The sequence below is a fragment of the Mobula birostris genome, chromosome 9 (genome assembly GCF_030028105.1).
Source record: "Mobula birostris isolate sMobBir1 chromosome 9, sMobBir1.hap1, whole genome shotgun sequence".
Classification (NCBI taxonomy): domain Eukaryota; kingdom Metazoa; phylum Chordata; class Chondrichthyes; order Myliobatiformes; family Myliobatidae; genus Mobula; species Mobula birostris.
In genome coordinates this window covers 29,486,126-29,508,866 of record NC_092378.1, presented here as the reverse complement: position 1 = coordinate 29,508,866, position 22,741 = coordinate 29,486,126, and the positions used below count along the sequence as shown (strand labels likewise).

Genomic DNA, 22,741 nt, shown 5'->3' with positions numbered 1-22,741 from the left:
AAATGAGAGCACACAAGGAAAACCCATGTGGTCATAGGAAGAATGTGCAAGCTCTTCGCAGTCAGCACCAGAGATCACGGTTGAACCCTAGTCCCTGCAGCTGTAGGGTAGCAGATCTATAACTGTATCATTTGGTATCATGAATGACTGATGGAATTATAAACAGAATTTCAGTGTCCTTTTGGTATAAATTACTATTCAAGATAGATTTAAAAGGGGATGCTGAAATCATTACTAAATCATAATCTTTTCTTTTCTAGGCTCCCGAATCCTACAAGAATGTGACTGATGTTGTCAATACTTGTCATGATGCAGGGATCAGCAAAAAAGCAATTAAACTACGGCCTATTGCAGTTATAAAAGGTTGATAGAAGCATATTGATAGTTTACATTAGAAATCTGTAAGATGGACTATCTTATTAAACTACTTTTTGTGGAAAAATCCTGTTACTCTGCCACACAGATACGGAATTTTAAGTTTTGTTACAGTGAAGTACTACTGTACATTTCCCATTAAGTTAAGAGTGCAGAATTTTGCATTTTCATTTTGAAAACTCACAAATGGATTAAGTACAATAAATTAATAGGCTAATTTTTTGTTTAAAAAGTTTCTTGTCATGAATCAGTTAAATTAATCCAGGAAAAGATTGTTTTTGTTTAGTGCATAGTACTCTATTCAAAGTTGTTTTACCTTAGCAACTGTCACACTGAATATCTATGGAGAGAATAAAGCACTTGTTCACAATCTAATGACATGTTAGAAATTGCAAGTGAATTTTGCATGAGGTCAAGATCAGAACAACCTGATTAAATTCCTTTCTTCTATTTTCGACACTGCTTGAATAGCCTTCGATATGTGGTTTTTGGTGCATTGTAGTTTAGTATAGGCAGAGGGGACAAATTTAGTAAGCTCTTAATTACAGGTTTCCCCTGCCATCCGAAGGTACAGCGTTCCTATGAAACGGTTCGTAAGCCGAAATGTCGTGAAGCGAAGAAGCAATTACCATTTATTTATATGGGAAAATTCTGTGAGCGTTCGGAGACCCAAAAATAACCTACCAAATCATGCCAAATAACACATAAAACCACAAATAACAGTCATATAGTAAAAGCAGGAATGATATGATAAATGCACAGCCAATATAAAGTAGAAATACTTTTCCACAATCATTGCCGGCACAGATCTCCATAGCGAAAACCTCACGCAAGCGCTGTTGGCAAAATCACGGCACAAGCTTTCTCCAGTAATCTTTAAACTATGAAGCTGCCAAATCATACCAAATAACATGTAAAAATACACAGCCTATATAAAGTAGAAATAATGTCTGTACAGTGTAGTATCATTTACCGGAATTAGGACAGCACAGAGCACACTGATGATGGTGTGTTAGACTGAGTCGTCGCAGGCTGGGTGGTGCAGTGGCCCCCACCCTCTGGGCTACCAACCAATACATTGCCGCGAAGCACGCAGGGGTCCAGTGGTAGCCGGGACGCACCCAGCACATCTTTAAGAAAAAAGCTGAAATAAATATGCTAATTAATTACGTGTGGGGTGGCACCTAATTAATTAGCATGTTTATTTAGGCTTTTTTCTTAAAGATGTGCTGTGTGCCTCCTGGCTACTGCTGCATTCTCCGCAAATCGGTACAGTATCTGTCCAGGTCGGTGGGACACGGGGGTGTCACCTCGTCGATCAGGGCAGGCAGCTTATCTCCTATGACTGCCCGCCTCGATGTCGAAGGTTGAGGTTCGTCGTCTGCTGTGGCTGATGTGGAAGACTTGCTTTTCTGCTGAGCCTCACGCATTTTTCTATCATACGGTTCTTTGTAAGGACTCAAAGAATCTTGCAAATATCCCCCAAACCTATGTACCCTTTCAAAATTAAAGTCGTACTTTATCATTACTCATTCAGTTTCAATTGTTATCCTTTCCTCTTCCAATTGCATCAGCTCTTCATCTATCAGTTCTTGGTCATGGGATGCTAAAACCTCTTCAACATCATCTTCGTCAGCTTCCACAAGCCAAACTCATTTTGCCCTTGCTTCGTTCACCACGATCGAAATGCTTAATTATGTCCAGTTTTACGCTAAGTGTAACACCCTTACGAGCTGTTTCAGGGTTTTCCGACACCATAGAACTCATCTTGCAAACGACTGCTCACAGGCTCGTGTTAAAGCAATGCTGTTCCAAATCCGGGGAGAGCGGCTGCTCGGGGCGCGCGCTGCTTTTTATCGCGCGCTGAATTTTTTTCCTAACAGTGAAAACACCTGAAAGCGAAAACAGGGTACTAATGTAGGTCTTTTGTAACAGTGAGGTTTCGTAAAGCGAACATTTGAAAAGCGGGGGACACCTGTACTAGTTTCATTATTTCAACATAGAATTGAACTGAGGGATCTTCTGTGTTGTACTGTGTTCTATGTGTTTGGGGTGTCAGGGAGGGGTAGCACCTCTGGTGGGGGAACATGTCGCGTCCTTTTCAGGCAGTTTGTCCTCCTTAGGTCCCCACCCGGCACTCAGCTGTCACCTGTGGCTCCCTGTAGCTGTTTGCATGCGACACCGGCCACACCCCGGGCAACGGCTTTTGACAAGCCGGCGAAACCAGGTGAGGGTAGCCGACGGGTCTCAAACCCTCAGTGAGGTAGGGAGTTGTTTATCCCAGTGTGTGAAGACAGACTCCGGCGGATTGAGTGAAGGAGACCAACGGAAGGTCCAATGGTCAAGAAGGTGGTCTCTGCAAGCATCGTGGAACGTGTAGACCATGACAAGACACAGAAGATGTCCTGGTCATCCACTGCGCCTAGTCCCATCTCCAGCCGTCTCGACTCTTGTCTTGCCACTGGATCCAGATGGGAATTGGAAGAAAAAGTGAGGCTGACGCTGCGCAACTCTCCCTCACTTAAATCCAAATCAAGTGCTAGTTTCGACATCATCATCATAACGGTGTCGAGGTCCTCATCAATGACGATGGACGAACAACTGTGTTCTATGTATAAAGCTAATGCACAGCTATTGATTCTGATAATAAACAACGTATGGTAGAGGGGAGTAAATTCTTAATATTCCTATGCTGCCAAAGACAAACAGAAGTTCCAAGTATGATTTATAGAAACTAGAGAGTTAGGGAAAAAACTGAGTGGCTAGATTTCAGTGAGTTTTTCAATTGTGTTGAGCCTTTAGTATACTGGATGGGGTCAAACTAGGTTATAGGGTTAAATTATGAATACTGCTTGCAATAATCTAAATGATTTCCCTGAATGCTAACTATGAGGATTTAGAATAAAAATGAAAACAAAAAATTTCATCTGACAGATTGGTAAAAGGCAGATTCTAAATCACCAATCTTGGAAATATCTCAGTGCAGGGGAAAATGAAATGTATGGTTTTGCTTGATGGGGGCACCAGCAAGAGAGCCTGGAGGATATTAATCCGCCATGATCTTATTTATCTTTCTTTTTTAGATGTATTACTAGCAATTTCTTCCCTAGTATATATTTTCATGTAAGAATAGATTGCAATTACATTGGACAGTTTTCTTACTAATGTCACACCTAGCTGGTTCACACTGCTGCTGCAGCAGGTGCAGAAACAATATTAGTATGAGAGCTCCTATTATAGCTTCTGGAACTTTAACTGGGTGCTGTGATCACTTCATACATTTATTCAATTCACATTTTGTTCATATTATCAGTTGTACCTTGCTTCTTCAGACAGGATGTTCAATCCAAGTGATCATAGACAACTTAAAAATCTGCCAATAGCACTAGAAATATAAACTATCATTGTAGAAGCAGTGACCCATTTAATTGGATATGCCAATAATAGTTTTGAATTATTGAGCAAAGCAGCAAAGACTGTTCAGCTCCTAAAAGACTTCTAACCCAACAATCACATGAACCGTAATACTACTTTACCCGTGTTGCCATTTTAAAATATCACCATAATTCTCATATCAGGTTTGTTTAATCATTTCCCATATATTTCTGTATTGGCTGACTGCTTCATGCCCAATGGTTAAAAGCTCTTTTTATCTCTGCAAAAGGAATTGATGAATAGTTCTTTAAGAGTTGTCATCTGCCACCAAGTCTCACTTTTAATTAACATCTATTAAATTAGACAAGGAGCTCTTCATTGGAATTCTGTTGCCAAGACCAAGTATGTCGATGTGTTCAAGACAAATCTGGCCACAAACAAAAGGCCTAATGCACTTCTTAATACAAAAGGCTCTTGATTAAAGACTATTCAAATAACTTCAAAGATTGATGTAAGCTGTGCTTTGGTAAAAAAGTGACATGACTAGAGATAGCTTGGCATTCCCCCAAAATTAAACTTGTTCATAAGAATTTTAATTAAAACTGTATGAACAGAATTTCTTGGGTCAGCAAAACAAAGTTGCACTGTACTAGGGGACTGTTTGGAATGGTCCTGTTTATTCAAAGACTTATGCAATAAATCACAACACATCCATTCTCAAAGCATGATAGGCTATGCATCTTCCATGACCTGCAGCTTATTTATGCAATAGTTTGAGATACCAACATTTGTATACATCAAACTTTCAAAACCAATGCTTTTACACCAATTAAGGTACACTAAATTTTACTGCTGTCCTAAACTAGATTTAGTTGATTGTTAATTTTAGTATGACATTACTGGACTCATTCCTATTAAGTACAGTGTAGTCAAAAATCCCTCAACAGTGCAACATTAGAGTTGTAAAACATACTGATTTTTTTTTCTTATCAGCTGCTGTCTGATAACTGGTAAAGTGGTTTTGGCAGAGCATGGAAATAAATTACCATCAATAGTGACTTGCACTTTAAAGATGAAGGTTAATGCAGGCTGTGGTGTTGCCTTCAAACTATTTCATAAAAGGATAAAATATACCTGAGTAAATTTTGCTTAAAATAAGCTATGAATGGTTTATTATTACAATCAGTTTGCATGTCCCTGCTATGCTCACTGCATTGCAGGAAAGCCCACTTGATATAATTTAAGTGTAGGATGAAAACTCTGCTAACTTAGTTGGATATGTCCATCCATGTAGCAAACTCGAGCCAGTACAGTAAAGAACCCTGTTTGTCTCCAGAGCTCAAGCTCAGATCTATTATTAAAGATATTAATAGACAATATTTTCCCTTAAAGAAAATAAATTTCTAGGCGTGAGCCAAATTGATAGATATTAAAGCCTGAAGTTCAAGTTTTCAAAGAACCATAGACATAATGCAGACATGTTTGCCAAATCAGTCAGTCTCATGCATCCCAGTCGTCTTCATCTTCAGCATTTTGTTGCTGTGGAGGCGGGAGGGGTGGAATGGCGTCAGACATCCGAGCAAAAGCACCACCTGGTACAGGAACCTCACTTCCAGTTCCTTCACCACTGCCCTCACTATGTTGAGGACCTTTACCTGAAATACCTGCAAGAAATTAGACATAATTGAGATTTTTGATTGGAGAAAGGCTAACTTTGAGGAGATGCGAAAGGATTTAGGAGTGGATTGGGACAATTTGTTTTATGGGAAGGATGTAATAGAGAAATGGAGGTCATTTAAAGGTGAAATTTTGAGGGTACAGGATCTTTATGTTCCTGTTAGGTTGAAAGGAAAGGTTAAAAGTTTGAGAGAGCCATGGTTTTCAAGGGACATTGGAAACTTGGTTCGGAAAAAGAGCGGGATCTACAATAAATATAGGCAGCTTGGAGTTAATGAGGTGCTTGAGGAATATAAAGAATGTAAAAAGAATCTTAAAGAAATTAGAAAAGCTAAAAGAAGATACGAGGCTGCTTTGGCAAGTAAGGTGAAAATAAATCCAAAGGGTTTCTACAGTTATATTAATAGCAAAAGGATAGTGAGGGATAAAATTGGTCCCTTAGAGAATCAGAGTGGACGGCTATGTGTGGAGCCAAAAGAGATGGGGGAGATTTTGAACAATTTCTTCGGTATTCACTAAGGAGAAAGATATTGAATTGTGTAAGGTAAAGGAACCAAGTAGGGTAGTTATGGAAAGCATGACGATTAAAGAAGAGGAAGTACTGGCACTTTTAAGGAATATAAAAGTGGATAAGTCTCTGGGTCTGGACAAGATATTCCCTAGGACCTTGAGGGAAGTTAGTGCGGAAACAGCAGGGGCTCTGACAGAAATATTTCAAATGTCATTAGAAACAGGGATGGTGCCGGAGGATTGGCGTATTGCTCATGTGATTCCATTGTTTAAAAAAGGTTCTAAGAGTAAACCTAGTAATTATCGGCCTGTGAGTTTGATGTCAGTGGTGGGTAAATTGATGGAAAGTATTCTTAGAGATGGTATATATAATTATCTGGATAGACAGGGTCTGATTAGGAACAGTCAACATGGATTTGTGTGTGGAAGGTCATGTTTGACAACTCTTATTGAATTTTTTGATGAGGTTACTAGGAAAGTTGACGAGGGTAAAGCGGTGGATGTTGTCTATATGGACTTCAGTAAGGCCTTTGACAAGGTTCCACACAGAAGGTTAGTTAGGAAGGTTCAATCATTAGGTATTAATATTGAAGTAGTAAAACGGATTCAGCAGTGGCTGGGTGGGAGACGCCAGAGAGTAGTGGTGGATAACTGTGTGTCAGATTGGAGGACGATGTCTAGCGGTGTGCCTCAGGGATCTGTACTGGGTCCAATGTTGTTTGTCATATATATTAATGATCTGGATGATGGGGTGGTAAATTGGATTAGTAAGTATGCAGATGATACTAAGATAGGTGGTGTTGTGGATAATGAAGTAGGTTTTCAAAGCTTGCAGCGAGATTTAGGCCAGTTAGAAGAGTGGGCTGAAAGATGGCAGATGGAGTTTAATGCTGAAAAATGTGAGGTGCTACATTTTGGTAGGACTAATCAAAATAGGACATACATGGTAAATGGCAGGGCATTGAAGAATGTAGTAGAACAGAGGGATCTAGAAATAATGGTGCATAGTTCCCTGAAGGTGGAATCTCATGTGGATAGGGTGGTGAAGAAAGCTTTTGGTATGCTGGCCCTTATTAATCAGAGCATTGAGTATAGGAGTTGGGATGTAACGTTGAAAATTATAGGAAAGGTGTCAATAAAATTGAGAGAGTATATTGCCTGGGTTTCATCTCCTAAGTTACAGAGAAAGGTTGAACAAGTTAGGCCTTTAGTCTTTGGAGCGTAGAAGGTTGAGGGGGGACTTGATAGAGGTATTTAAAATTATGAGGGGTATAGATAGAGTTGACGTGGATAGGCTTTTTCCATTGAGAGTGGGGAAGATTCAAACAAGAGGACATGAGTTAAGAGTTAAAGGGCAAAAGTTTAGGGGTAACAGGGGGAACTTCTTTACTCAGAGAGTGGTAGCTGTGTGGAACGAGCTTCCAGCAGAAGTGGTTGAGGCAGGCTCGGTATTGTCATTTAAAGTTAAATTGGATAGATATATGGACATGAAAGGAATGGAGGGTTATGGGCTGAGTGCAGGTCGGTGGGACTAGGTGAGAGTAAGAGTTCGGCATGGACTAGAAGGGCCAAGATGGCCTGTTTCCGTGCAGTAATTGTTATATGGTTATATAATAATGAACGTTAACATGTTCTGCTGCAGTTCAGAATAGAGCATCAGCATTGAATACAACATCGGCTTCAAATTAAATTTGGAAATATTTCCACTTCTGTTGGTTACAAAGACCTATACAATATAGATAACTTGAATTTGAAGAATGTGGGATATTTAGGAGACTCTTAGCAAGATGTATGGATGGGAGGAAAAATAGAGCATTATGGGCCATGTGGGAGGGAAGGGTTAGATTAAGCATGCAATGTGTTTACATAGGTTGGCACTATATTGTGGATACTATGCTGTACTAGCATATGTTCACAAGCCTGTCCAGAGATTGGTATTAAACCGTAGCTGGTTTCAGTAGAAGTACCAAAGAAGTGACAGATCTGAAGATGCTATAATAAGAGCAGAGGAAGCTCTGTATATGTACACTTTGGGTATAGCATTAAAGTAACATGAACAATCTGTTAAAATATTAACATTAGCAGAAGCTAAAATTGTCATTTATAAGCTGTACCAACAATGGGTTTTGTACCTTTTCTCCTCATTGCAAGCTTGTTGAAGAGATCAGACATCAGGTTCCCTCCTCCTTCACTTGTTCCACCTAGAATATAATAGATAACATTCAGCAGAATGTTCGCTTCCTCCCCAGCCACCACTCAAAAGCAGCAGTGGCAGGGAAACATTCATTCCCATTACTATAGTTGCACTAAATATAGGTTTCCATTTTAAGCTTCCAAACATGTATTATCATTATGCGGGGATAAAAGGTGCACCATATGGAATGTTTCTGCTGTTCCAGTTCTTAACCATTGATGCATAAATTTCAGTTTACAACCATCAGCATTAAAAATTCCACATCTGCAACAGATGATGCATTTTACATTCACTTTGATGAAGCAAATTCTCAAATCTGCAGCAGACATTGACAACTGTTCAATGTTCTTGATGTTGAGGGGAAAAAGCAGTATCCTTTCCAAATCAATAAAACAGAAAAACAGAACATCTTTTATCAAGTTCCTCTAAATATTAAATACAAAATACAAAAATAGTTTCATAACCCCGAGTTAAGCCTCAAAGAAGATAATACCTTGTTCCTGTTCTTTCTGTTTTTTCTTTTCCATCTTAATGTTTTTTGCATTGCGTAGTTTGGCTTTCCCAATTCCTCCTGCCTGCCGGATAGATTCCAGCAGACTGGCTCTTCCATTTGAAGGCTTTACAACTTCTTGAGGTGCTCCCTGAACGATACCATCTTCCAGAAGAGAAATTAGAGAAGGCAGAAAAATCAAGAAATTTGTTTTCCACAGTTATGATAATATTCATCTGGAAGAAGATGCTTCTTGAGACTAGACTGAACTTTTGGGAGAAACAACAAAGTAAACAACAAAGGGAAAAATCACCTGATTTGTACAACATGGATGAAAATAATAAAAAGCTGCAAGATACTAGAAATCTGAAAGTAAAACAGAAAATGCTGAAAGCACTGAGTGGCAGCATCTGTGGAAAGAGAAACAGTTAATGTCTTGGGTCAAAGACCTATAATGCCATTTCTCTCTCCATTCTTGCTGCTCAACTCGCTTTTAAAATACAATAGGTGCTTGATATGCAAATGACATACAGTACTATTCAAGTCTTAGACACGTAAAAATTTTGTAAAGTGAAGATACTTTAAAAAAATAATGAAAAGTTTCTAAACATCAAAAAAATTACTAAAGAGTAGTAAATAGTAGAAAACTAAATTAAATCAATATTTGGTGTGACTACCCTTTAAAACTGTATCAATTCTCTTAGGTACACTGTTGTGCAGTTTTATGAGAAAATCAGCTGGTAGATTGTCCCAAGCATGTTGGAGAACTTGCCACAGTTCTTCAGATTTTGGCTGCCTCACTTGCTTTGTCCCTCTAGATAATCCCTGACAGCCTTGATGTTGTTGAGATCAGGGCGCCGGAGGCCATACCATCTGTTGCAGAACTCCTTGTTCTTGTCAGTCTTAGTCATAGAAGAGTACAGCACAGAAACAGGCCCTCTGGCCCATGTAGTCCATGTTGAACCATTCAAACTGCCTACTCCCATTGATCTACACTCGGACCATACAGAGCATAGTCCTCCATACCTCTCCAATCATGCACCTATCCAAACTTCTCAAAAGTTGCAATTAAGCTTGCATGCTGTAGCTCAATCCACACTCTCACAACCCTCAAAGTGAAGAAGTTTCCCCTCATGTTCCCTTAAACTTTTCACCTTTAATCTATGACCTCTAGTTGTAGTTCCACCCAATCTCAGTGGAGAAAACGTGCTTGCACTTACCCTATCTATAACCCTCAATTTTGTATACCTCCATCAAATTTCCCATCAATCTTCTACATTCCATGGAATAAAGTCTTAACCTATTCAATTGTACTTATAGCAACACACATCAAAGTTGCTGGTGAACGCAGCAGGCCAAGCAGCATCTCTAAGAAGAGATACAGTCGCTGCAGATACTGGAAATTCAAGCAACACACATCAAAGTTGCTGGTGAACAGTTCACCAGCAACTTTGATGAGTGTTGCTTGAATTTCCAGCATCTGCAGAATTCCTGTTGTTTACAATTGTACTTATAACTCAGTTCCTCCAGTCCCAGCAACATCCTTGTAAATTTTCTCTATACTCTTTCAACTTTACTTACATTGTTTCTGTAGGTAGCTAACCGAAGCTGCACGCAATACTTAGACCTCACCAACATCTTACACAGCTTCAACATAACATCCCATCCTGTATGCAATACATGATTTATGAAGGCCAAAGTGCCAAAAGCTTTCTTTACGACCCTATTTACCCGTGGCACCAGTTTCAAGGAATTATCGATCTGTATTCCCAGATTCTTCTGTTCTACTGCACTCCTCAGTGCCCTACCGTTCACTGTGTAAGACCTACCTAGGTTGGTCCATTGAAGTGCAAAACCTTACTTGTTTACATTAAATTCCATCTGCCATTTTCAGCCCATTTTTTTTCCACCTGGTCCAGATCCTACTGCAAGCTCTGATAATCTTCGTTAACACAAAATATTCTGCAGATGCTGGGGTCAAAGCAACACTCACAACAAGCTGGAGGAACTCAGCAGGTCGGGCAGCATCCGTGGAAACGATCAGTTAACTTTTCGGGTGGGAACATTGACTGAACGTTTCCACAGATGCTGCCCGACCTGCTGAGTTCCTCTAGCTTGTTGTGATAATCTTCATTGTTGTTTAATACACCCCTAAACTTGATGCCATCTGCAAATTTGCTGATTCAGTTACCATCCAGATCACTGATATAGATGACAAACAACAGAACCAACAACAATCCCTGCAGCACCCCACTAATCACAGGCCTCAAAATCTACTACCACTCTCTGGCTTCTCCCACAAATGTCTAATCCAATTTACTACCTCATCTTGAATGCCAAGCAATTGAACCTTCTTGACCTACCTCCCATATGGGACCTTGTCAAAAGTTTTGCTAAAGTCCACGTAGACAGTCCACTGCCTTGCCTTCATCAACTTTCCTGGTAACTTCCTCAAAAAACTCTTAAGATTCTGAGGAATGGCTTCTGGCAGCAATTCTTCCAAAGAACACTTCTGACAAGACTTCTCCAGACTATAAAGAGTGTACTTAGGTGCCAGTGGTTTCTGTGAGTTCAGAGCTGATTGCAGTGCTGGACTTATTCTGATTTAGAAGGGACATCAGTTTGATATATCTTTCATCTGCAGCATCCAGTTTCCATAGCTGACCACTGTTTCTGGTCTTCAACCTTGCCTGCTTCTTTGTGCTTCTTCAGAAGAGCTTGTCTGCTGAGAAATTTCTGCTCTGGAGAGACCTTGCTGATGCAGGATGACCACCTTGTGTCCTGTTTCTGTGCTCACTCTTGCCATGGTATAAGAATTGATGATTTGAAGGTTAAACTGTCACATCTGCTACACCCGTTTCTGTCTCTATCTTGTTTTACGGCGGTTGGCATCCAGCTTAATGGTGCATTACCGCCACCCTCTGCTCCAGAATGTGCACTATACATTCCAAATCCCTTCACCCAATCTCGCTCGCGCACACGCGCGCACACACATATTATATATATATATATATATATATATATATATATACACACACACAAACCTACACTTCACCCTCCCACCTTTGACCACCCTAGTATCCTATTCCTGTTTATTCGTCATATTCTATAAAAAACCCCTGTACCCCTTAAAAACGCTAAAAATACCCGGACTTGTGCTCTCTCACCCATGCCCAGCAACCCTTTTAATGTGAATTCCTGCATCCCCAACTCCCTTAATTTATTTCTCATCATCTCTCTCTGTATCCCATACTTCCTGCAACACAAAACTACATGTTCTACTGACTCCTCTTCCTGACATTCCTCACACAATCCTGTCTGGTGCTTCCCTATCATTTTCAATGTTTTGTTTAATGCACAATGCCCCAGCCTTAACCTAGTCCACACAATTTCCTCTCTTCTGTTTCCATTACCTACCCTAGTAACTGCAACACTCTTTTGTATTTGATATAAATGCCTCCCTTTCCCCTCCCTGTCCCATCTTTCTTGCCACATTCGGTTGACTTTTTCCCAGATTACACACTTAACCTCTGCTTTACTGATACTAATGTGCATTTCCACATTTTCTTTCTTTAACGCCCTCTTTGCCAACTCATCCACCCTCTCATTCCCCTTCACCCCTACATATGCTGGAACCCATAGAAATTTTACCTGACCTCCCTGATTTGCAATTCTTGTAACTAACTGAAGGACTTCATAAAGTACATCTAGCCAACTGTTTGTATGAAAAGACCTTAAACTTGCTAGAACTGAGGAACACCCGTTTCTGTTTCAGTTAATCAGTTTAATTCATTCAACTCATTATGTCATTGATCATTAGCATCTGTTTGTTATCTTTGTTTAATCATGCACTGGGCTATATACCTACAAAGTAATCAAGTTTTTATTTGAAATGTGGTCTATTAAACAAAAAAATCTTTTTTGGAAAATGATTATTTGAAAATATAAAATTTGCTCTTTTTCACTAATACACCAATACAGGAGACAAAAAGTAAACATCTAAAACAAAATTTATATCAAAATCTAGGGCGCCAAAAATTCTTGCACAGTACTGTGTGGATTCCAGTTTTCTTTATGATTTTCTTCTCATTTCATTATGTAAGTGTTGCAGATAAACCAGGAATTATTGCCCCCCCCCCCCCCAGTAGATTAGTCTGGGAAGGGGTAATGAAATTTCTTGAATTGCTGCAGCACCTGACCTGATAGGATTTTTAGGCTAGTGATGATGTGAAAAACTGGTATTATTGCATACCATAATTTGAAACATCCGACTTGGATTATGCTTGCGTTTTTCAGGTATAATCCTTTGCATTTGCTGCAGTGACCTGCAATCCTACTACATTCCTACTGATGACAGCAGACATGGTACCAACAAAGCTGAATGAGACAATTACTTTATTGGCTGGCATCTTTAACCTCAATGGCACAGAGCAATTCATCAGGTTTAGCTCAGGTCAAGGAGAGACATTTACGAACCTGGAGGTTGACTGCTGGTAGACTCAACTGGAGGTGGAGGTGGAGGTGGAGGCGGTGGTGGTGGAGGACCACTCATTGGTGTCAGTAATTCTGGTGGAGGGAGTTCTACAGATGGCAGTGGGAGATTAGTATTTTGTTGATCTGAAATGAGAAACAAGCATTGTGAATCATCATGCAAAGTAATTATTACATGGCATTATGAGGAAAAAGAGTAACATACTCAGCAAGCAGAGAAAGACAGAGTTAATATGTTGCAGGTCAATGACCTAATCTGTGTAAGATAAATGAGAAGATGATAATGTTTAAGTTGCAGAAAGGGGAAAGGATGAAAGGAGCAATTAGAATTCCTGTGATACTGCGGAGAGCAGTTGACACATGTTGGGGCCACAAAGAGGGTTATGAATTTTTGTTAATTATAGCAGATCTGTCTACTCGAGATGCAAAAGCAGGAGAGGAATAAAAGCAGGAGGGAGAAAAATATTCTGATACAGTGAGATGCAGAACATAGTCTTTATTGGAATTCTTAGACAAAAGCAAATTCAGGAAATATTCAGCAGACTATGTACCATCCAGAGATGGGGAAACTGGGGTAATCCTTCATCACAGCTGGCCAGTTCTGCAACAGACTAGAAAGATTGCTTACCTAAAATTCTGAATTCACTGAGGATTGAAATACCAAGACAGAAAATTAAGTGCTGTTCCTCCTTGTGCTTACTTTACGACTTCATTAGAATAGTGCAGGATGGCAATGCAGAATGTAGAGACAAACAACTGAAAATGACTGAACTAGGCAGTGCAAAACAGTTTCCCAATCTGTGGTTGTTGCCACACATGAACTACTGCTTAGGTCCTGGGACAGTGAAGAAATACAAACCTTATCCTTGCTCTGGCTGAAAAGTAGCAATGTGAGAAATCAAAATGGACATGATTCACTGTGTTGCCAACTGTGACAAAGGAAATGTCATGGAGCAGGGAAAGGAAGATATCTAAGAGGAACTAGTATGTAAAATACCATTAGAACAGTGTCACAGAAACTGAAGGAATGCTAACAAAAACCCTTACAGGAGTTAGGAGATGTGATCGAAATAGCCATGGAAATCAAAGGTTTGTCAGGGATATTGGTCACTAACCAAACCCCTGAGAATGTGACAGAGAAGAGAAGAAATGGAAAAGTCAGGAATGAAGACACTGATAAAGATAATTCTCTGTCAACTGAGAAGACAGTTGATTCCTCTATACATAGGCCTCTTTACCTCCCTCTGGAGCTGGATCCTTAATAGACAACAGACAATAGGTGCAGGAGTAGGCCATTCGGCCCTTCGAGCCTGCACCGCCATTCACTGTGATCATGGCTGATCATTCACAATCAGTACCCCGTTCCTGCCTTCTCCCCATATCCCTTGACTCCGCTATCATTAAGAGCTCTATCTCTTTCTTGAAAGCATCCAGAGAATTAGCCTCCACTGCCTTCTGAGGCAGAGCATTCCACAGATCCACAACTCTCTGGGTGAAAATGTTCTTCTTCAACTCCGTTCTAAATAGCCTACCGCTTATTCTCAAATTGTGGCCTTTAGTTCTGGACTCCCCCAACATTGGGAACATGTTTCCTGTCTCTAGCGTGTCCAATTCCTTAATAATCTTACATGTTTCAATCAGATCCCCTCTCATCCTATCCATGTCAGTACCCTACCCCCAATATCATGTGCTCTAATTTTGCCCACTAATCTCCTAAGTGGAACTTTATCAAAGGCTTTCTGAAAGTCCAGGTACACGACATCCACTGGCTCTCCCTTGGCCACTTTCATAGTTACATCCTCAAATAATTCTAGAAGATTAGTCAAGCATGATTTCCCCTTTGTAAATCCATGCTGACTCGGACCAATCCTGTTACTGCTGTCTAAATGTGCTGCTATTTCATCCTTTATAATTGACTCCAGCATCTTCCCCACCACTGATGTCAGGCTAACTGGTCTATAATTCCCTGTTTTCTCTCTCCCTCCTTTCTTAAAAAGTGGGATAACATTAGCTACCCTCCAGTCCTCAGGAACTGATCCTGGATCTATAGAACATTGGAAAATAATTACCAATGCGTCCACGATTTCTAGAGCCACCTCCTTAAGTATCCTGGGGTGCAGACCATCAGGCCCTGGGGATTTATCAGCCTTCAGTCCCATCAGTCCATCCAACATCATTTTCTGCCTAATGTAAATTTCCTTCAGTTCCTCCGTTACCCTAGGTCCTCCAGCCACTATTACATCTGGGAGATTGTTTGTGTCTTCCCTAGTGAAGACAGATCCAAATTACCCGTTCAACTCATCTGCCATTTCCTTGTTTCCCATAATAAATTCACCAGTTTCTGTCTTCAAGGGCCCAACTTTGGTCTTAACTAATTTTTTTCTCTTCACATACCTGAAGAAAGTTTTACTATCCTCCTTTATATTCTTGGCCAGCTTGCCTTCGTATTTCATCTTTTCTCCCCGTATTGCCTTTTTAGTTATCCTCTGTTGCTCTTTAAAGGTTTCCCAATCCTTTGGCTTCCTGCTCATCTTTGCTATGTTATACTTCTCTTTTATTTTTATACTATCCTTGACTTCCCTTGTCAGCCACGGTCGCCCCTTACTCCCCTTAGAATCTTTCTTCCTCTTTGGAATGAACTGATCCTGCACCTTCTGTATTATCCCCAGAAATACCTGCCATTGTTGTTCCACTGTCATCCCTGCTAGGGTATCTTTCCAGTCAACTTTGGCCAGCTCCTCCCTCATGGCTCCATAGTCCCCTTTGTTCAACTGCAATACTGATACTTCTGATTTTCCCTTCTCCCTCTCAAATTGTAGTTTAAAACTTATCATATTATGGTCACTACCTCCTAATGGCTCCTTTACCTCGAGTTCCCAGATCAAATCCGGTTCATTACACGTTAAGTTCCTCATTCAGAGACCAAGGCCAATGCGGATCAAAAATAACATCTTGCTGACAATCAACACTGGAACACCTCAGGGACGCATGCTCTACTCCCTATGTACCAATGACTGTGTGGGTCTCAACATCTCTGAAAATCTATCCTGGGTCCAACATATTGTTGCAATTAGAAAGAAGGCACAACATCAGCTATATTTCATTAGGGGTTTGAGGAGACTTGGTATATCACCAAAGGTGCCAGCAAATTTCTACAGATGTACTTTGGAAAGCATTCTAACTGATTGTCCCACTCTCTGGTATGGAGGGGCAACTGCACAGGATCAGAAAAAGCTTCAGAAAGTTACAATCTCAGCTAGCTCTATCATGGTCACTAGCCTCCCCAACATGACGAACATCTTCAAAAGGTGGTACCTCAAAAAGGCTGCATCCAGCATTAAGGAGCTCCATCACCCAGAACATACCCTCTTATTGCTGCCATCAAAGATGGGGTACAGGAGTGAAGACTCACACTCAACATTTTAGGGATAGCTTCTCACCCACTGCCAACAGATTTCTGAATGGATAATGATCCAATGTACACTACCTCACCATTTTTTTTGCACCACTTATTTAATACAGTGAATTTAGATTTTTTTTCTGTCGTAATTTATAGTTTATTATATACTGCTGCCGCAAAACAACATATTTCATGATATATGCCAAGGATAGCAAACCTGATTCTGATTCAGATTCCAAGAACTAAGATGATTAGAGAAAGAGGGAGTCATTTGGTCTACTAGCAGAAAGTTGTTAAAATATTATAGAGCTTGAAAACAAACAGGTTAATCCACAATGCATATTTTGAAAATTTACTCTGCTGAGCTGTTCTCAGTGGGTGGGAATAATAATATCTAGATTTATCAATCCCACAGTAGCAACCGTAGACCACATTATGTTACCTGGACCATTTGTGTAAACTGGTTCAATACTGAAACTTGGCAGTTCAGGCATATTGCTTCCTGGTACAGACGGTGCAATACCCGGACCTAGATCAGCACTGTACATGAGGTCATCTGCAATGCCAGGCAAATCTGGGAGGTAGGATGGTACATCTATCTCCGGGACCTGACCCAGGTTAGGTACATAGAAATAATTCTCAGTTGTCTGAAACACACAAAAAAGGTACCATATTACACCAAGCAACTGAGTCCCTAATGAACAAATCACCAGTAGAAAGAAGTACATCCCATAATCAGGCAGCCAATATAAATCTGACAGAACTAAGGCAAACTTCTCAGCATCAGTTTGAAAAAGAATGTACTGATAATGCAAAGAATTTGCAGAAATGTGTGACAATTTAGTACAAACAGAACTCTCTCGTTACTATTTCCTATCACATACAGAATGTGTGAAACTAACGAGATCATCGTGTTCAGCTAATAAAGCAGTGTAGTTTTCACTAATTACAAATTAATGTGTAGACATCTTCCTTTCTTCACCCATTAAGTGAAGTCTGCAGAAGATGGCTGGTGATAGATAAATACTAGTTGTCCATAATATAAATCTCTGCTCATTACATGATAAAAATCACATTCCTCATTACATGTGAGTTTAATTGTGGCAGATTGTGTCACGTGGCTGAGTAGATAGAGCTAAAAGCTTTTCAAAATGATAAAAATTCTCTACATTTACCCGTCTTTCAAGCTGTTCCCTCTTGGTAATAGACAGTGGCGCATCAAATGGCTTCTCCTCTTTCTCAGTCTCTAGTGCAGTGTGAGTCTTTGTGACAGCACCAGCTAATGGATCTAATAGAACATATTTCTTGTAGCTGTAGGGAGGAGAAGAAGAATACTGTGTGGTTCAATATTAGCTTCTAGAGAGAAAAGAACAAGACTGCATAGCTAAACACAAGCTGCATGTCAATAATATATATTTTTTTGTACATTCTTGATAAAAATTCCATTGCAATAATTTCCAGAATTCCTAACTGATGCATTAGAAAGCAGTCATAAAAGTTTAATCAACATTGGGACCAGTTCAGCATTTCCATTTCCATGGGCATCTCAAGTGAAATACACAAACCAGTGCCAGTTATCACAGACTCTTAAAGATAGTTTATGCTCAATGAAAAATGCATTCAGGTACCCATTTTGTTTAAGAGCCTACATTGAGAGCTTGAAGTAACCTCTAAATAATTTGTATCTCCTCCAGGCATTACAGCAATAGCTCTCATTGGAATATTATTTCAGCCAGAAATGAAACCTGTGAATGCATTTCATACTAATTTCATTTGTTCCATCAAAGATTTATATAATTTTCTTCTTTAAAGGATGAGTAGAAATTAAGGTTGAGAACAGTTCCTTTATGTTAATTTCAAAAAGATTAAAATGTCTTAGCAAGATAAGTTATCTTCAAAATGTTTAGTAAAAATAATACATTTTATCCTAAACCTATAAACTTGAGTTTAAATTTATGCAAACTTAGTTCATGACTGCCTGTATGCAGACAAAAAAGGCTACTGCTATATTCAAGATTTCCAATTCTTTGTCAATGAAATTTATTTATCATTTTTGATTCAGTTCAGGACATATAACATTCTTCCTGAGGCTGTGACACTGCTGAACCTCTCATCACAGCGTTAAGCAGTATTGCATCCATATTGTACTGTCTCAGTACTTTTATATTTGTGTGCTGTAGCACTTTTAAAATTTGCAGTTATTTTGTAAATAACACTATTCTTTGCATTTCTGGTCAGATGCTAAATGCACTTCATTGGTTTTGTATCTGTACTCAGCATAATGACAATAAAGTTGAATCTAATCTAATCTAATTACATAATTGTAAGATGTGGACATGATCCACAGACCATCTTATTGGCATATGCACAGTACAGTAGTAATTTTAAGTATTGCACTGTACTGCTGCCACAATAATTAGATTTAACTTTATTGTACCTGTACCGAGTACAGGTACAAAGCCAATGAAATGCAGTTAGCATCTGACCAGAAATGCAAAGAATAGTGTTATTTACAAAATAACTGTGAATAAAAAGTAAGTGCTACAGCACACAAATATAAAAGTACTGAGACAGTACAATATGGGTGTAATACTGCTTAGCGCTGTGATGTGAGGTTCAGCAGGGTCACAGCCTCAGGGAAGAAGCTCTTCCTGTGCCTGCTGGTGCAGGAGCGGAGGCTCCTGTAGCACCTACCAGATGGGAGGAGAGTAAAAAGTCCATGGTTAGGGTGAGATGCATCCTTGATAATGCTTTTCGCCCTGCCCAGGCAGCGTTTATGGTAGATGTTCTCAAAGGTGGGCAATTGAGTGCCAATAATCTGCTGGGCAGTTTTCACCACACGCTGGAGTGTTTTGCGGTCCGATACAGGACAATTGCCATACCACACTGAGATGCAGTTGGTGAGTATGCTCTCAATGGTACAGCGGTAAAAAGCCATTCGGTATCCTGGGACAGAGGTGAGCTTTCTTGATGCTCCACAGGAAATAAAGGCACTGTTGCGCCTTTTTGATCAGGATGGAGGAGTTCAGGGACCAGGTGAGATTCTCAGAAATGTGGACACCAAGGAATTTGAAGCTTGATACACGCTTCACTACAGCTCCGTTGATGTAGATGGGGACGTGAGTGTGGCTCCTAGCATGCCTGAAGTCCACAAAGATCTCCTTGGTCTTCTGGGTGTTAAGGGCTAAGTTGTTGTCAGCACACCACGCAGCCAGGTGCTGGACCTCGTCCCTGTAAGGCTGTCTAGTCATCCCCTCTGATCAGGCCAACCACCGTGGTGTCGTCTGTGAACTTGATTATGGAGTTAGAACCGTGTACAGGAATGCAGTCATAGGTGAAAAGGGAGTACAGAAGAGGGCTCAGCACACAGCCTTGAGGCACGCTGGTGTTCAGGGTGAGAGTGGAGGAGGAGAGGTATGTGAATCATAATAAACCTGATTCTGATATGGGTTTCTATTAGAAAGTGGAAGTGAGAAGGGAGACAGGGAGAGAGGAATCATGGCTGGGAGAAGGGGAAAGGTGAAGGGAGAGAGTGGGCAGCACCAGAGAAACATTCTGTAATGACCAATAAACCAATTGTTTGGAATCAATTGACCTTGCCTGGTGTCTCAGGACTGGGTGTGTCTGCACCTGCACCTGCACCAGCACCAGCCCCCACCCCTGGGACTCCTTCTCTTGCACCTGTGCCATTCCCCTCCCATGGCATTCTACCCTTGCCATTCCCCTCCCGTGGCATTCTACCCTTGCCATTCCCCTCCCGTGGCATTCTACCCTTGCCATTCCCCTCCTGTGGCATTCTACCCTTGCCATTCCCAACATCTTTTACTCCTGCTAGATTTACAAATTTGTTCTCTGCTCTACATTGACAAATACAGTACCGTGCAAAAGTCTTAGACAGCCTACTTATAAATATGAGTCCAAGGCTTTTGCACAATACATACAGAGAATAAATATACGACAAAAAAATTGGTGTTCCCTTCATTGGATCAATGATACCTACGGGTTCTCAGTTGTGTTGAAAAGCAGAAGAGAACTGATGGAGCTGATATTTCGTGGAAGGCTTCCCAGCCCTTCCTCCGTTTCATTGTCCTCCCGTGACTTTGTGTTCAAACACACAGGATAAGGCTTTGCTTTCTCCTAAAGGAAATTAAGGAAATATATAAATTAAGTTTAGTCGCTAACCCTCGAATAGCACTAGAAACACCATCTGCTCTTAATAAGTTGGCTGCTAGCAATTCACTGGCATGACAAGACCAATCTCCGATATCACAGCAATAGCACAGGGGAGATTGGCCTCTCTTCATTGTTGAGTCCTGGCAGAGTAAATACAGTCAGGCAATCAGACTTCTCAGTCAAGAGGTATTTATCTCATGTCCTTTCAACCTGGAGATGGCCTACCACACTGAGGAGCTCCCAAAACTCCAAAAGCAAAATTTTCATCACCTTGTCATGGGGTTAGCTCCAGAAGACCGAAGAGTGGCTAAAGTACCATTACTTAACGGCTGCAAAGACAAGCCAGGAAAATACAGGCCGATTAAGCCCAACATCAGTGATGGGCAATTTAATGGAGAGGATTCTGAAGGAATCAATCTACCAGCACTGGGATAGACAAGGACTAATAAGAGATAGTCAACATAGTTTTCTGCATGGGAAATTGTACCTCACAAATCTGTTAGTTACACAAAATGCTGGAAGAACTTAGCAGGCCAGGCAGCATATAAGAAAAGAGTACAGCTGACGTCGACTGAATGTTTTTCCTAGATGCTGCCTGGCCAGCTGAGTTCCTCCAGCACTTTGTGTGTGTTGCTCGGATTTCCAGCATCTGCAAGTTTTCTCGTTTGTGACAAATTTTGTTTTGAACAGGTAACCAAGAGGATTGATGAGAGCAAGGCAGTGGATATTGTCTACATAGATTTTTAACAAGGTCCAACGTTGAAGACTGGTCTGGAAAGTTAAAATACATGGGATCCAGAGAGAGCTGAGTGGATAGTTAATTGCCTTGGGGATGGAAAGTGGAGGGTGATGGTGGACTTATTGTTCAAAGACTATAATTTTTGTTTTTCTTGTTAATGCTGCTTATATCATACTATATGCCTGTGATGGTGCTACTGCAAGTAAGTTTTTTGTTGCACCTCTGTATACACCTGTACTTATGGATATGACAATGAACTAAACTTGGATTTTGGAAGTCTGCCTTTCAGATTAAAGTCCTGTGACAAGTTGTATGCCACAGAGACCAACGCTTTTCATGGTTCATCATTTATATGAACAATTTAGATGATAAGGTACAATTAAATTTGGAGATGTTACTAAAATAGGTGGTAACGTAGACAGTGAAAAAAGTTATCAAAAATTACAGGGGAATCTACATCAGCTATAAAAGGGTCCAAAAATGGCAAATGGCATTCAATTCAGATAATTGTGAGGTGTTGGGAACTGGGAATAAGGGAATTTAAGAGTACTGTACAACTACATACTGTAGTTTCCTGAAAGTATTGTCACAAGTTGACAGGGTTGTGAAGAGCAGATTTTGCACAATGGCTTTTATTAGTTAAGACAATAAGTTTAGGAGTTGGGATGTTATGCTGCAGTTGTGCAAGAGGTTCCTGAGGCTGCACATGGAGTATTGTGTAGCTTTGGCCACCTTGTTACAGGAAATATATCATTAGGCTGGAAAATGAGCTAAGAATATTTACAAGTGAAAAAGGACCTACTACTTTCCCAGTATTAATGACGAATAAACTCTTCTCAGGCTTCCAGCTGGGTACAGGTATCGATTTCAACAATGTTTTGATGACAAACTCTGTCATCTTCATTAGGGATGATGGCTGGGTATGTCTTGTCTGGTGGTATTTATACCCTGTTGTCCATCCCTCCTGATTGGATGAGGACTAACCAATCAAGAGGGATGAACAACAGGAGTATGAATACCACCGGACTAGACATGCCCAGGCATCATCCCTGATGAAGATGGAAGAGTTGGTCATCAAAGTGTCGGGGTTAACATCGATACCTGTACCTGGCTGGAAGCCCGAGAAGAGTTTATTCGAAGACTTATAAGAATATTGCCAGGACTCTAAGACCAGGGTGTGGACTCTGGAAAAAAAGAAATTTTAGAAATAAGATGAGGAAAAGTTTCTTCTTTACTCTTAATGTAATAACTTTTAGAAATGCTATACTCTGGAGGACTGAGGAATCAGTTACAGAGTTCATTTAAAACAGTTTTATA

At 40.3% G+C, this 22,741-nt stretch overlaps 2 protein-coding genes across 2 annotated transcripts in view; one reads left to right on the top strand and one right to left on the bottom strand.

Moving 5' to 3' along the window:
- Nucleotides 1–837, top strand: part of rtcb (RNA 2',3'-cyclic phosphate and 5'-OH ligase) — a 43,086-nt gene extending 42,249 nt beyond the window's left edge. Inside the window, exon 12 of the mRNA XM_072267688.1 lies at nt 261–837. Within this exon, the coding sequence (XP_072123789.1) occupies nt 261–368 (108 nt within the window). The 3' untranslated portion in view covers nt 369–837. The remainder of the gene's footprint in view (nt 1–260) is intronic.
- A 3,570-nt stretch (nt 838–4,407) lies between these two features.
- wash1 (WAS protein family homolog 1) overlaps nt 4,408–22,741 on the bottom strand; it is a 31,895-nt gene continuing 13,561 nt past the window's right edge. The window contains exons 5-11 of the mRNA XM_072267689.1: nt 20,513–20,649; nt 17,688–17,823; nt 16,955–17,159; nt 13,098–13,238; nt 8,625–8,786; nt 8,070–8,138; nt 4,408–5,414 (exon numbers count right to left, since the gene is read on the bottom strand). Of these exons, the coding sequence (XP_072123790.1) occupies nt 5,251–5,414; nt 8,070–8,138; nt 8,625–8,786; nt 13,098–13,238; nt 16,955–17,159; nt 17,688–17,823; nt 20,513–20,649 (1,014 nt within the window). The 3' untranslated portion in view covers nt 4,408–5,250. The remainder of the gene's footprint in view (nt 5,415–8,069; nt 8,139–8,624; nt 8,787–13,097; nt 13,239–16,954; nt 17,160–17,687; nt 17,824–20,512; nt 20,650–22,741) is intronic.